This window comes from Chlorocebus sabaeus, chromosome 27 (assembly GCF_047675955.1).
Source record: "Chlorocebus sabaeus isolate Y175 chromosome 27, mChlSab1.0.hap1, whole genome shotgun sequence".
Taxonomy (NCBI): Eukaryota; Metazoa; Chordata; class Mammalia; order Primates; family Cercopithecidae; genus Chlorocebus; species Chlorocebus sabaeus.
In genome coordinates this window covers 48,895,747-48,910,684 of record NC_132930.1, presented here as the reverse complement: position 1 = coordinate 48,910,684, position 14,938 = coordinate 48,895,747, and the positions used below count along the sequence as shown (strand labels likewise).

The 14,938-nt window shown below is 53.7% G+C and overlaps 1 protein-coding gene across 3 annotated transcripts in view; it reads right to left on the bottom strand.

Annotated features, from left to right (window-relative positions):
- Positions 1 to 14,938, bottom strand: part of GAK (cyclin G associated kinase) — an 88,177-nt gene that overhangs the window by 61,695 nt on the left and 11,544 nt on the right. For 2 of the 3 annotated variants that reach the window (XM_008018174.3, XM_008018175.3), the window contains exons 2-4: positions 7,179 to 7,240; positions 6,316 to 6,375; positions 5,407 to 5,521 (exon numbers count right to left, since the gene is read on the bottom strand). The exons of the other annotated variant lie outside the window; for it this stretch is intronic. In XM_008018174.3, the coding sequence (XP_008016365.3) occupies positions 5,407 to 5,521; positions 6,316 to 6,375; positions 7,179 to 7,240 (237 nt within the window). The remainder of the gene's footprint in view (positions 1 to 5,406; positions 5,522 to 6,315; positions 6,376 to 7,178; positions 7,241 to 14,938) is intronic. 3 annotated transcript variants of the gene reach the window in all.

Here is a 14,938-nt window from a genome sequence, read left to right as displayed (position 1 = left end):
GGTACCCCTGCCCTGGCCCAACCAGCAAACCAGGGGTGTGGAGCCGGGACGCATGCAGGGCTGAGGACCTGCTGGGGACCAAAGCATTCACACTACCAGTCACCCCAGCACCCCACGTGGCCCCCACAGACGCACACACCCAAACCATCCTGCTCCTCCCCGATCTTACCCTGGGTCTTGCCCATTTCAGTTGGCCACAGCCCACGTGTGGCATCACCCTGGAACCTCTGCATCCTGTGCTCCATCTCTTCAGCCCCAAGCTCCTGCCTCTGCTCTCTACCCTCTGCTCATCCCACTCCACGCCCCGAAGGCCACCACCCACGCAGCCCCAGAGCCAAGGCCAGCACCACCACCCACGGAACCCGCACCCAGGGTCTCCCCGACGCTGCCAGAGCTTGTGTCCCCAGCCACACCGGCCTCCCTTCCTCCCAGCCTCAGGACCCCTCGCACGCTGCTTCTGCGGCCAGGATGCCTCCCAGACAGCCCCTTCTACTCACCTCCCAGGGAACCAACTCTGCCCAAACCACCGAAACGTGCACCCTTCTCCTGGGTCTCATTCTCCCCCTGGCTCTTTGAGCCACCCAGCGATCTGGCGTAGGCATGGATCAGCTGTGTCTGGCAAGTCACTGAGCCCCTGGTGCCTGCACACAGCAGAGCATACAGCTGACTCAATCCCACTGACAACAAAGACATGGCATGAGAGCCGGCTGGGACCCGCCACAGCTCGGGCTAGGCCACGCTGGAATCGACTCACACACCGGACCCGCCTGCGTGCCCAAAGCACAGCCCAGCACTGCCCCCGCCTGCCGCGGAGTCTCCAGGCACCCAGCTGAAGGGCCCTCCCACTCCCCCAGCTCTGCTAGCCCCGGCCCTCAACCCCAGGTGAAAGCCCTCCCAGCCCTTTGTGCCGACACTCAGAGAAACGGGGGGGCTCTCAGGAAAAATGAGGGGCACTCACAGGAGGAACAGGCTGCTTAGAAAGAGAGGAACAGACCCGGGAGAGGCGAGGCCAGGCCGGGGAGTCAGAACGGGGTGGGTTGCCCTCTACGCTGACTCCAACACCATGGATGGGCGAGTCTGTGTCCGCGGTAACTGGCCTCCCTGTTCAGTGCCTCATTCTCAGTGAGAATAAATGGGGTTTTCAAAACTAAAAATTCTGTACGTGGCCGAGTGGGGAACGGCTACGTGGCTCTTCCCAAAGAGGGTGTTGGAGGGGTTGCCTCATGGGAGGGGCCGGGCACATCCCCGGAGTCCGACCTCCAGGCCTCCAGCGAGCCCTGTACCTGCAGCTGCACGGGGGAGCCCACGTCCCTCCCGCTTCTCAGATATGCCGCGGCTCTCCCCTGGCACAGCTGTGCCATCCACAGAGCCCTGCGGCTCAGCTCTCCAGCCGCACACGCTGCTCCAGACAGGCAGTCCTTGGGAGTGTGCCGGCAGAGTGCGCAGGTGTTAGTTTGCCTCATGTATTTATGACTCGAGGGGGCTGGGCCCGACCCCTCCTTCCCACACTACCCCATGCAGATGCAGCGCTGAGCCGCTGGCTCCGGCCCCACCCCCGCCACTCCCTTATGCACACTATCCTGGGAACACACTGGATACCAAGCAGCTTCAGTTCTCACACATGTCCTGCTCAAGCTTTCCAAAGCCGGATGTCTACAGCCAATATTTACCCCTTGCAAAGGCTTTCTGATCTCCCAAATGATGAGCAAGGGATATAAACAGCAAACATCCATCACTAGACCAACAGGAAGCCCCAACTGGCCTTTATTCAAGTTGCCCCAAGTGTGCTGGGCAGAGGGTGGGGCAAGGCTCATACAGCAGGCAGGCTGCAGCCCCAGGAAGAAGCCCACGGGCCTTGAACAGAAGACGCAGTGATGCATCCACACCAGGAAAACCAAGCAGCCTTCTGGATGGCACGAAGAGACTGCGCTGTGTGGAGAGACACCTGAGCAGGGCGCTCTCGCCAGCAATCTTAGCACCTCACGAGGCCTCAGCGGGAGGATCACTTGAGCCCAGGAGTTCAAGACCAGCCTGGGCAACACAGTGAGACATCATCTCTACGAAAATACAAAACTTAGCCAGGCACAGTGGCCAACACCTGTAATCCCAGTGCTACAGGAGGTCAAGATGGGCGGATTGCTTGAGCTCACATGCTCAAGACCAGCCTGGCAACATGGTGAGACTCTGTTTCTAAGAAAAATTTACTCTTTAAAATTAGCTGGGCATGGTGGTGCATGCCTATAGTGCCAGCTACTCCAGAGGCTAAGGCGGGAGGATCGCTTGAGCCCAGGAGTTTGAAGCTACAGAGAGCTATGAACCATTGCACTCCAGCTTGGGCAACAGAGCAAGACCCTGTCTCCAAAAAAAACATGCCTGATAATGGTAAATTTTTAAAAAGGAAAATTATATAAAGTAAAATCCCATTTTTATAAGCACCCATACAACTCTGGGTTGTTGTTGGGTTTTTTTTTTTTTTGAGATGGAGTCTTGCTCTGTCACTCAGGCTGGAGTGCAGTGCCATGATATTGGCTCACTGCAACCTCTGCCTCCCGGGTTCAAGCGACTCTCCTGCCTCAGCCTCCTGAGTAGCTGGGATTATAGGCACCCACTACCATGCCTGGCTAATTTTTGTATTTTTACAATACAAAAGAGACAGGGTTTCGCCATGCTGGTCAGGCTGGTCTCGAACTCCTGACCTCAAGTGATCCACCCACCGCGGCCTCCCAAAGTGCTGGGATTACAGGCGTGAGCCACCACGCCCGGCCTAATTCTGTGTTATTTGTATTTTGTCAGTCAGCATGTATTCTTTTATAATGAAAACTGACAACGAGTAACACCACAAGCGGGAGGCCCTATGGTGTGACGCGTGCGCTGGAGGAATCTGCATCCCGCCGGTTTCAGCACCTCCCAGCTCTGTGGGAGGCCCTGGAAGCGCAGCCCAGGAGCTGGTGTCCAAGCCCAGGGACATCCAGAGAAAAAAGTGCCATGGACAACAGAGACTGACAGACAGACACCTCAACCGACCACACACAGGAGCCTTGACGAGGCCTTGGTGTGCACACAGGAAGGGCTGGGAGCGGCGTGTCAGGGACGGGGGAGATAGCCCAGCACAGACTGCATGGACGCACGGGACGGGCTGGGAGCAACGTGTCAGGGACGGGGGACACAGCCCAGCATGGACTGCCTGGATGCACTGGAGGGGCTGGGAGTGGCGTGTCAGGGACCAGGGAGACAGGGATGGGGGAAACAGGGATGGGAAGGACCCAGCACAGACAACACAGCACAGCCTCACCACATCGCGAGGATCTTCTCAGGGGCACAAACAGCGGTGGCTGTCATGGAATTTCTCTCAGGCTGTATAGGGTTATGAGACTTTCTGGTCTTGATGTCTGGGACTTTTTTTTAAATGGTTAGAATGGAGAGAGGGAAAGCCACTGTGGGACACGCTCAAGTCTGGGGAACCCCACGAGCAGGAAATGGACAGTGGATGCCCCCTGTGCTGCCTTCAAGTTTTCCCCAGGTTTGACGTTGCAGAACACAATGTTGAGAAACATGAGCGGCACAGCCCCACAGTGTCAGCTGAGGAACTGAGGCTACCTGGCAGCATCTCCTCAGCCCTCAGGCGGCTCTGACCGCCCCCCACCCCCAGGACTTCTCGGCCACGTCAAGCACCCATCCGCCACCCACATCAGGACAATCCTGGCAACGGGCGCTGGAGGGCCACAGAGGGGCCTGGGCCAGCTGCCAGGCGTGGCACCAAGGCAAGGCCAGGTGGGGCCCCCAGGCAGAGGAGCATGGGCAGAGCCAGGGGCCCCCAGGCAGTCAGGTCTCACCCAGCTCCGCCCAGGCACAGCTGCAGAGAGGAGACCCTGCCCGACAGGGCACTCACAGGTGCAGTCGATACGTCCAAGCAGCTCACACCCCACAGTCCACCCTCCCTCACTCAGCGCAGGGAGCAGCTCACACCCCACAGTCCACCCTCCCTCACTCAGCGCAGGGCTCTCCCAATGCAGCACGGGGACACCTTCCCTCGGCAGTACAGAGCCCCCCCGGCTACGCGCAGTCCTCTCTCAAGCTCAGGGCCCCCCAACTAAATGCAGGACCCCCACAAAGCAAGGGTCCCCCACCCCGCTAAGCGCAGTCCCCCCTCCATTAAGCTCAGGGCCCCCTGACTAAATGCAAGCTCCCCACAAAGGGTCCCCCCACCCCACTAAGTGCAGTCCCCCCTCCACTAAGCACAGGGCCCCTTCCATGAAGCTCAGGGCCCTGCTCAGTGCGGGGGTCCCCCCTCAGCTCAGAACCCCCCTGCTCGCCCTCCATTTCTGGACACACGCCCCTCCTGCCGCCCCCTCCGCTAACCTGCTGCCTCATCCCTACCTGTCCCCTCAGGCCTGCGCCAGTCAGCATGCAGGAACAGCGCCTCCTGGCGGCTGAGCAGGGGCTGGCTTTGGACAACAGCTCTCAGGCGACTACAGGTGCCCTCTCCACAGGCTTCCTTCTGTGGGGTTCCCTGCCTCTCTCTCTCCTGCTGCTCCCGGCCTCTCCTGTCCCCACTCTCCCTGCCTGGGTGACAGACGCAGGGGAGCCACTGGTGTTACTACCCCTCAGCGGCCAGGCCGCAGCTCTGAGGCCTCCCAGAGTGCCCAACTTCCCCTCGCCATCTGGCCCAGGAGCTCTGGAGGGCACCGGCACAAGGCAGGGGTTGGGGGTGGAGCCGCCCTCCCAGGCACAGGTCTTGATTCCCCTTTGCAGACACAGCCTGAAGCTCAGCAAGGCTAGGCCGGGTCTCAGGCCAGTCAGCGTGGGCTCCAGTGACACCAACACAACATCCCCCGCAGTCACTCACACAGCCCATTCTGCCCCTAGAACTCTCCAAAAGCACCACCCCAGTTCGCTGGCCCCTCTTCCTGTCCTGCCCAACGGACCACGAAGTCGTTCTGCCATCTTCCTGGGCTCAACCCTCATGAGGTCGGGCACCCACAGAGGGACATGGAGTTGTCCACCTCTGCAGCCTCTCCTCTCCTCTCCTCTCCAGGACCCCAGAGCCCCTGACGAGGACAGACAGCAGCACTCCTCCACCCTGCTCAACGCTGCTCACAGAAGGCCACCAAGCTCCACCCCGTGCTGCCACTGGAGACGGGCAGGATGGGAGCCCGGTTCTCTGGCTGCCAGCAGCTCTGCGAGGAGACAACACAGGGGGCCCACCCAGATGGTGGGAGCTCACAGGGCGTCAGCGTGGGCCTCTCACAGAACTCCTGTCAGACAGCTGCCCGCGCTTCCCGCTAAGACCAACACAACTTGAGAGAAGGTGCTGGGCATGTCTCACAGCCGTGTGGCTGGGTCAGGAGGCACCAGGCCGGCCTCCGCTGGGTTAGAAGCACCAAGGCAGCCTTCACAGGACGTTACCTTTACAGAGCTCTGTGAGCAGGAGGAACTCAGCCTGCCCTGTGTCCGACTCCTCTTTTCCTATGGATGCTGCAGAACAAAACTGTACGATGTTCGGGTGGCCGGAAAGCTTTTTCTGCAGTTGTCTTGTTAAAGGAGAATGTGCAGAACCATGTACACAGTTCCGTGTGCTTAAAAATAAATGTATACAATATTAAGACACTGAAGTCAGAATAGTTGAATCGAACCCCCTTACAATTTTAGACGTCAGGGCGGAAGACGAGGGAGAGAGCAGTGGATGACCAAGAAAGGTCATCAAGCATAAGAACAAGCACAAGAAAGGCAGATGGAGACAGGAGAAGCCGCAGGAGAGGGCAGGGACAAAGGCAGGCACGCCAGCCACACACACCTGACCACAGCGACACCAAAGCCCATCCCACGCCCGACAGGAGGAGGCAGGGCCTTCAGGGGCTGTGCGCAGGGAGGCTGTGGAGTGGCCGTGTCCACCTGAACCCACACTCAGGCAGTCAGCGGGCTCTCTGAGTGAACAGAGCCAGGAGCGGAAACACAAGCAGTCTGAGGGCAGTCACCGGCCGCCCCCCTGCGGTGACCGGCCCCTCCCCTACGGTGACCGGCCCATCCCCTGCAGTGACCGGCCCATCCCTGGGCAGGGAGACCTCTTGGGTAGGAACAACTCCATTCCCAACACTTCTGAAACTTTTGACTACTACCCTGGCAGTAAGAAACAGAAAAAAACTGCTTCTTACTAGAAGTCGCCTACAGATAAGTTTGGTAAAAGCAAAAAGCCAATTTTAACACATGAAAGACAATGTCACAGAGTAGCCTCTTGGTCACTGGCGGCCACAGCTTGACACAGGCCTGTGCCTGCCAAAGCCACTGTGCTGGCTCCTGGTTCCAGGAAAAGGATACCATGAAGCAAACTTCTTGAATGATGGCTCTGTTCTTTTCCTCTTCATTGGATAATAGCCTCTGTATCAGGAAACAGCACACACAAAAGATGAAAGAAAGTTACCTTCCCACTTCACCCGATGCGTCATCTCAGACATAAGCAGGCGAGAGAGCAATGCAATGTGTCCAATACAGCTCCCCCTGTTTCATGCATTTCCACCTTTGACCCAAGTAAAAACGTGATAGGGGATCAAGACCCTCGAAAGATCTTTGTGATCCAAGGACACAAGAAAAGGCAAAAACAGGAGCCTTTCCTCCAAACAGGCCGGAGTAAAATGAGACAGACAAGAAGGCAGAGCGGAGACGCTGCAGACATGGGGGCGGCACGCGTGCAGACCACCAGAACAGGCCCACTTGTGCCCACTCTCAAAGGGGGGGCCACCCTGGTGCCCAGCATGGTGACAGCACATGGGACCTTCTTACCTCTCAGGCCAAAACCACACGGTACAGACCCTCCCACAGTGACCCCTATTTACAGACATGCTGTCAACACATATTTCTTACAAGCAGCTTTTAAACTCCTTGTATTCATAGAGCCCTTATTTTGGCACATGGAGGCCCAGACCTCACCGTGAGGTCACCCCCAGCACAGCCCCCTCCACAGGGCAGGCAGGGCCCACAGGAGTGCGAAACCCAAAGCCGGAGACCAAGGCTCCTGTAGCACCCAAGACTGCTGAGCTGCAGCAGAAGTAAAAGGGACAAGTATGTCCGGGCTGTGAAAGGAAACAAAGTAAGTAACAGGGACACATCCTTGAAAACACTGTCACCAGAGAGTTCCCTTACATACGCCAGACATCCAGAGAAGGTGTTAAATGGTCCATTACCTTTAATGCGTACTCTCTGCCACTCCCCACATCTTGAGCTTCATACACAAATGCAAACCCTCCTGAAAATTAAAAAGACTTGTCAGTTTAACGCTAGGATTTTATTTAACATACTAGGCTTAAAAAATACAGCATACACGCCCTCCTCAACACGGCCCCAACATACACACCCCTGACATATACAGCCCCAGCGTGCACAGCTCCACACACACAACCCCAGCGTACACGGCTCCACACACACAGCCTCACACACACAGCCCCAGCGTGCACAGCTCCACACACACAACCCCAGCGTACACGGCTCCACACACACAACCCCAGCGTACACGGCTCCACACACACAACCCCAGCGTACACGGCTCCACACACACAGCCTCACACACACAGCCCCAGCATGCACAGCCCCACACACACAACCCCAGCGTACACGGCTCCACACACACAGCCTCACACACACAGCCCCAGCGTGCACAGCCCCACACACACAGCCCCAGCGTGCACAGCTCCACACACACAACCCCAGCATACACGGCTCCACACACACAACCCCAGCGTACACGGCTCCACACACACAGCTTCACACACACAGCCCCAGCGTGCACAGCCCCACACACACAACCCCAGCGTACACAGCTCCACACACACAACCCCAGCGTACACGGCTCCACACACACAACCCCAGCGTACACGGCTCCACACACACAGCCTCACACACACAGCCCCAGCATGCACAGCCCCACACACACAACCCCAGCGTACACGGCTCCACACACACAGCCTCACACACACAGCCCCAGCGTGCACAGCCCCACACACACAGCCCCAGCGTGCACAGCTCCACACACACAACCCCAGCATACACGGCTCCACACACACAACCCCAGCGTACACGGCTCCACACACACAGCTTCACACACACAGCCCCAGCGTGCACAGCCCCACACACACAACCCCAGCGTACACAGCTCCACACACACAACCCCAGCATACACGGCTCCACACACACAACCCCAGCGTACACGGCTCCACACACACAGCCTCACACACACAGCCCCAGCGTGCACAGCCCCACACACACAACCCCAGCGTACACAGCTCCACACACACAACCCCAGCATACACGGCTCCACACACACAACCCCAGCGTACACGGCTCCACACACACAGCCTCACACACACAGCCCCAGCGTGCACAGCCCCACACACACAACCCCAGCGTACACAGCTCCACACACACAACCCCAGCATACACGGCTCCACACACACAACCCCAGCGTACACGGCTCCACACACACAGCCTCACACACACAGCCCCAGCGTGCACAGCCCCACACACACAACCCCAGCGTACACAGCTCCACACACACAACCCCAGCATACACGGCTCCACACACACAACCCCAGTGTACACGGCTCCACACACACAGCCTCACACACACAGCCCCAGCGTGCACAGCCCCACACACACAACCCCAGCGTACACAGCTCCACACACACAACCCCAGCATACACGGCTCCACACACACAACCCCAGTGTACACGGCTCCACACACACAGCCTCACACACACAGCCCCAGCGTGCACAGCCCCACACACACAACCCCAGCGTACACAGCTCCACACACACAACCCCAGCATACACGGCTCCACACACACAACCCCAGTGTACACGGCTCCACACACACAGCCTCACACACACAGCCCCAGCGTGCACAGCCCCACACACACAACCCCAGCATGCACAGCCCCACACACACACAACCCCAGCAAACACAGCCCCACACACACAGCCCCACACACACAGCCCCACACACACAGCCCCACACACACAACCCCAGCGTGCACAGCCCCACATACACAACCCCAGCGTGCATGGCCCCACACGCATAGCCCCAGCGTACACGGCCCCACACACACAGCCCCCCAGCGTACACGGCTCCAGCGTGCACAGCCCCACACACACAGCCCCAGCATGCACGGCCCCAGTGCATACACCACTGCCTTTCACTTGCTCTACTCCAGAGACAGAAACGAGTAACCTAAGAACACAGGTCAACAGAAGGGAAAAACAAAACCACAAGCAGTTCTCCAAAGACAAAGGAAACTGATAAATTCTAGACAGACTGATCCAGAGAGAGAGAGAGAGAGAGAGAGAGGACAGATCACCAATACCCAGAACAAGAGAGGGGACCTCCTTCTCCGACGCCCAAAAGAGGAAAAGATATAAAAAAGAATACGCACCAACATCATTCACAAACGTGGACCCAAGAATTCTTCATAAAACAGCAAACCAAGCCCAACAAGACATCAAGAGCAGACTTGATTTAACATTTTTTATTTTTTTTATTTATTTATTTATTTTTTTTTTTTGAGACGGAGTCTCGCTCTGTAGCCCAGGCTGGAGTGCAGTGGCCGGATCTAGGCTCACTGCAAGCTCCGCCTCCCGGGTTCACGCCATTCTCCTGCCTCAGCCTCCCGAGTAGCTGGGACTACAGGCGCCCACCACCTCGCCCGGCTAGTTTTTTGTATTTTTTAGTAGAGACGGGGTTTCACCGTGTTAGCCAGGATGGTCTCGATCTCCTGACCTCGTGATCCGGCCGTCTCGGCCTCCCAAAGTGCTGGGATTACAGGCTTGAGCCACCGCGCCCGGCCGGTTTAAAATTTGAAAATCAATTTAATTCTATTGTTTTGGGGTCTGATTTGCTTAGCTTTCTTTTAGCTTTCCACAGTGGAAAAACCACACCATGAAATTTAAAACTCTCAGCAAACGAGGAACAGAAAGAAACCTCCGCAGCCTGATAGACGGCATCGTGAGAGACCAACAGGAACGCTGCATTTGATGGTGCAAAGTCAGATCCTCCCCTCGAAGATCAGGAAGAAGGCAGGGATCCACGTTCTCACCACTGAGGGTCAACACTGTGAGGAAGTTCTCGCCAGCGCCATCAGTCAAGAAAAAGAAATAAAAGGCATCCAGATGAAGAAAGAAGTAAAAATATTTTTATCTGTAGAAAATCTGGTGAAATCAGGCCGGGCGCGGTGGCTCACGCCTGTAATCCCAGCACTTTGGGAGGCCGTGATGGGTGGATCACGAGGTCAGGAGATTGAGACCATCCTGGCTAACACGGTGAAACCCCGTCTCTACTAAAAAAGTACAAAAAACTAGCCGGGCGAGGTGGTGGGCGCCTGTAGTCCCAGCTACTCGGGAGGCTGAGGCAGGAGAATAGTGTGAACCTGGGAGGTGGAGCTTGCAGTGAGCTGAGATCCGGCCACTGCACTCCAGCCTGGGCAACAGAGCGAGAGACTCCGTCGCAAAAAAAAAAAAAAAAAAAAAAAAAAAAAAAAAAAAAAAAAAAAGAAAATCTGGTGAAATCTACAAACTGTAACTAATAAACGCATTCCGGACGGTTGTCGGGTTGTCGGATGTAAGAGCAAGGTACAAAAACCACCTGCGCTTTCACATGCCAGCGGTTAGGCAGAGATTTTTTTAGATAGAGCACAAAAGCATGACCCATAAAAGAAAAATAATCACAAATGGACTTCAGGAATTTCTGCTTTCTGAAATACACTGTCAGAGAATGAAAAGGTAAATCACTACTAGGTTTTGCAAATCATATACCTAATAAAGGACTTCTATCGAGAAAATACTTTAAAAATCCAAGTAACAACAACAGTTTTTTTCTTCTGAGACGGGCCCTACTCTGTCACTGGGATGGACGGTAGAGGAGCTCTCACAACCCACTGCCTCGACCTCTGGGCTCAAGTGACCCTCCCACCTCAGTCTCCCAAGTGCCTCGACCTCTGGGCTCAAGTGACCCTCCCACCTCAGTCTCCCCAGAAGCTGGGCTACGGGCATGTGCCACCACATCCGGATAATTGCTTTATTTTTTGTAGAGACGAGGTCTTGCCAAGTTGCCCAGGTGGGTCTTAAACTCCAGGGCTGAAGCCTCCCGAAGTGCTGGGACTACAGGTGTGAGCCGCCACGTCCAGAAAACAACAGAATTTTTAATGTGCAAAAGATATGAACAGACACATCACCAAAGACATACTTGTGACAAGCACACAACGTGTCGCACCGCTGCCCATGAGAGACATGCAAACTGAAGCCGCTAAGATAGGACTCCACACCTAACAGAACATCCAACATTTAAAAACCGCCCAGATCAAGTGCTGCTGAGGATGTGGAGCGACTGGAATGCGTACGCACAGCTTTTGGAAATGAAAAATGGTACAATCATTCTGGAAAACATTCTGGCGATTTCTTTTCTTTTTTTTTTTTTTTTTTTTTGAGACGGAGTCTCACTCTGTCGCCCAGGCTGGAGTGCGGTGGCGCCATCTCAGCTCACTGCAAGCTCCGCCTCCCGGGTTCACGCCATTCTCCTGCCTCTGCCTCCCAAGTAGCTGGGACTACAGGAACCGGCCACCACGTCTGGCTAATTTTTTTTTGTATTTTTTAGTAGAGACGGGGTTTCACTGTGTTAGCCAAGATGGTCTCGATCTCCGGACCTCATGATCATTGGCAATTTCTTAAAAAGGTTAACATAAACCAACAATCCAGCCCTGACATTACGCTGTTGTGTATTTACCCAAGAAAAACGAGAGCACACGTGTGTACAAAGACTTGTACCCAGCAGCTTTATGCGCAACAGCCTAAAAACGGAAACAACCCAAATGTCCATCAACAGGTGAGTGAACAAATTATTCACAGCTGTAACACTACCTGGCAATAAAAAGGATGAAACTGCTGTTACACGCAACAACATGAATGACACACTAAAATGCAGTATGCCGAGTAAAAGAAGCCAGGCCAAAAAGAGTACATACCTACAGCTTTGTGTACAGAAAAGTCTAGAAAATGCAGACAAACCTATAGTAACAGAAAGTCAATCAGTGGTTTCCTGGGATGGAAACAGGAAAGCAGGGCGAAGGGTCACCACGGGGAGGAGGGAGACACGGCGCCGACGTGCATGCCCGCTGCCTTGATGAGCACGGCAGACACAGTGTGTGACACACACAAACCTGCATGACACAAGCCGAAACATTCAAAGTATGCAGCCTGTATATCTCATTTTTATCTCAATGCAACTGTTAAAATATTTAAATAATAAATCAATCTGTGAGGAAAAACACAGATGAAAGGAAGTAAACGGAAATCCATGAAATAGAAAATAGAAAACAGATGGCTCCGCTGCTAAATTACATCAAACACTTAAGGAAGAAATCACAACAAGCTTATAAACAGTCTTTCATTAGAGAGAGGAGAAGAGTTCCCAGCCCATTTCTTGAGGTTAGCGTAACACTAACCAAAGAAGGGTATAAAGATCAAATTAAGGAAAGAGATCACTCATGAGCACAGATACAAAAAATCCTCAAGAAAATACTAACGAATTGATTCTGGCAAAACATAATAAGGATAATACGTCATGACCAGGTGGGATTCATCCCAGGAATGCAAGGTTGGTGTAACATTAAAAAAATAAATCACTGTAGTAAACGACATTAGCAGAATGGGGAACACTGGATCACCAACAAAATTGAGAAATGACAACTACAAAAAACTGACATCTAACGTAAGACTTAATCGTGCTTCCTTGCTAAGACCAGGAACAAGGCAAGATGTCTGCTCTCAGCACTGGCAGACAACAATTTACTGGAAATCCTAGTTAACGCAAGAAAACTAGAAAAATTAATAAAAGGCATAAAGATCAAAAAGGAAAAACTAATAAAAGATACAAAACTTCAGTTAGCTAGGAAGAATAAGCTCGAGACCACTGTACGACATGGTGACTATACAGTTAGTAATGAGAGATTACGTTCTTGAAAAATGCCCCCAAACTGATGACTATGACGCAGTACATGTGTTAACTAGCTAGATGTGGTCATTCCACGATGCAGATATACTTCAAAACATCGTCGTGTACATGACAAAGACATCAATTTTATCTGTCAATTAAAAAACAGATTAAACATGAAAAAAAAGGAGGAACTAAAACTCCCCTCATTTTCGGATGCCATGACTGGAAAGGCAGAAGGCTCAAAAGGCCTCAGTGCTGCATGACCTTAGCAGGGCAGAAGGAGGCCTCGGCACCGCATGGCCTTAGCAGGGCAGGAGGAGGCCTCGGCACCGCATGGCCTTAGCAGGGCAGAAGGAGGCCTCGGCACCGCATGACCTTAGCAGGGCAGAAGGAGGCCTCGGCACCGCACGGCCTTAGCAGGACAGAAGGAGGCCTCAGCACCACATGACCTTAGCAGGGCAGAAGGAGGCCTCAGCACCGCATACGGCCTTAGCAGGGCAGAAGGAGGCCTCAGCACCGCACGGCCTTAGCAGGGCCACAGGTCTGGGTGCCTCGCCAGCCTCCTCCTCTCCAGCCACACCCGCTGCTTGGTTCCAATCCACCACATGAAGCACGTCCTTCCTGCTCATCTTCCTTACGCTTTCCCTGCACTATGAGTGATACTGCATTAGAGATGTTAAAAGTAACATCAGTGATGCTGTGCTTTTTTGTTGTTGGTTTTTTGTCTTTTTTTTTTTCAGACAGAGTCTTGCTCTGCCACCCACACTGGAGTGCAGTGGTGTGATCTCAGCTCACTGCAACCTCTGCCTCCCAAGTTCAAGCGATTCTCCTGTCTCAGCCTCCCGAGTAGCTGAGATTACAGATGCCCACCAGCACACCTGGCTAATTTTTTGTATTTTTAGTAGACACGGGGTTTCTCCATGTTGGTCAGGCTGGTCTTGATCTCCTGACCTCAAATGACCCACCTGCCTTGGCCGCCCAAAGTGCTGGGATTATAGGTGTGAGCCACCACGCCCGGCCTGTTGTTGTTTTTGTTTTTTGTTTTTTTGAGACGGAGTCTCACTCTGTCACCCAGGCTGGAGTGCAGTGGCACAATCTCAGTTGACTGCAGTCTCCGCCTCCCAGGCTCAAGCGATCCTCTTGCCTCAGCCTCCCCAGTAGCTGGGACTGCAGACATGCGTCACTACACCCAGCTAATTTTTGTATTTTTAGTAGAGATGGGGTTTCACCGTGTTGCCCAGGTTGGTCTCGAACTCCTGGCTTCAGGTGCCTTGGCCTCCCGAAGTGCTGGGATTACAGGCTTGAGCCACCACGCCGGGCCCATCCAGATGATTTCTGACAGAGGCACAGAAGCAACCCCAGGGAAGATCCACAAATGGTGCCGGACAATGAGCTTCATGTAAATATCAGCCACATACAGTAATTCATCAAAATAAACACAGACATAAATGCACAACTGTGAAGGTTTAAAACTTTCAGAAAAACAAAGGAGACAAATCTTTAAGATAAAGAGCTAAGAATCCTTAGCTGTGACAAGGCGTGATTCATAAAAGGAAAAAACAATAAATCAGACTTCACAATGAAAAACTTTGGATCTGCAAAAGACCCAGTTTTGGTTTTTAATTAACTGGTCTGAGTTTGCGTCCAAAAAGACCCTGTTTAGGGGATGAAGAGACAAGCTGCAGACTAGGAAAAGATACTTGAAAACCCTGTGTCTACAAAGGACTTGTATCTACAATAAAGAACACTGAAAACTTGGTCAAAAAAACATAATTAGAAAGTGCGCAAAAGACATGAACCGACATTTCACCACTGAAGATACGCAGATGGCAAAGAAGCACTCCCAAGCTATTGGGAAAATGCAAATCAAAGCCACAAGGAGGTATCACTACACATGTATCACGAGGATCACAATAAAAATGACGACGCCAAATGCTGGGGAGTATAAAGAGAAACTCACTGTTACGG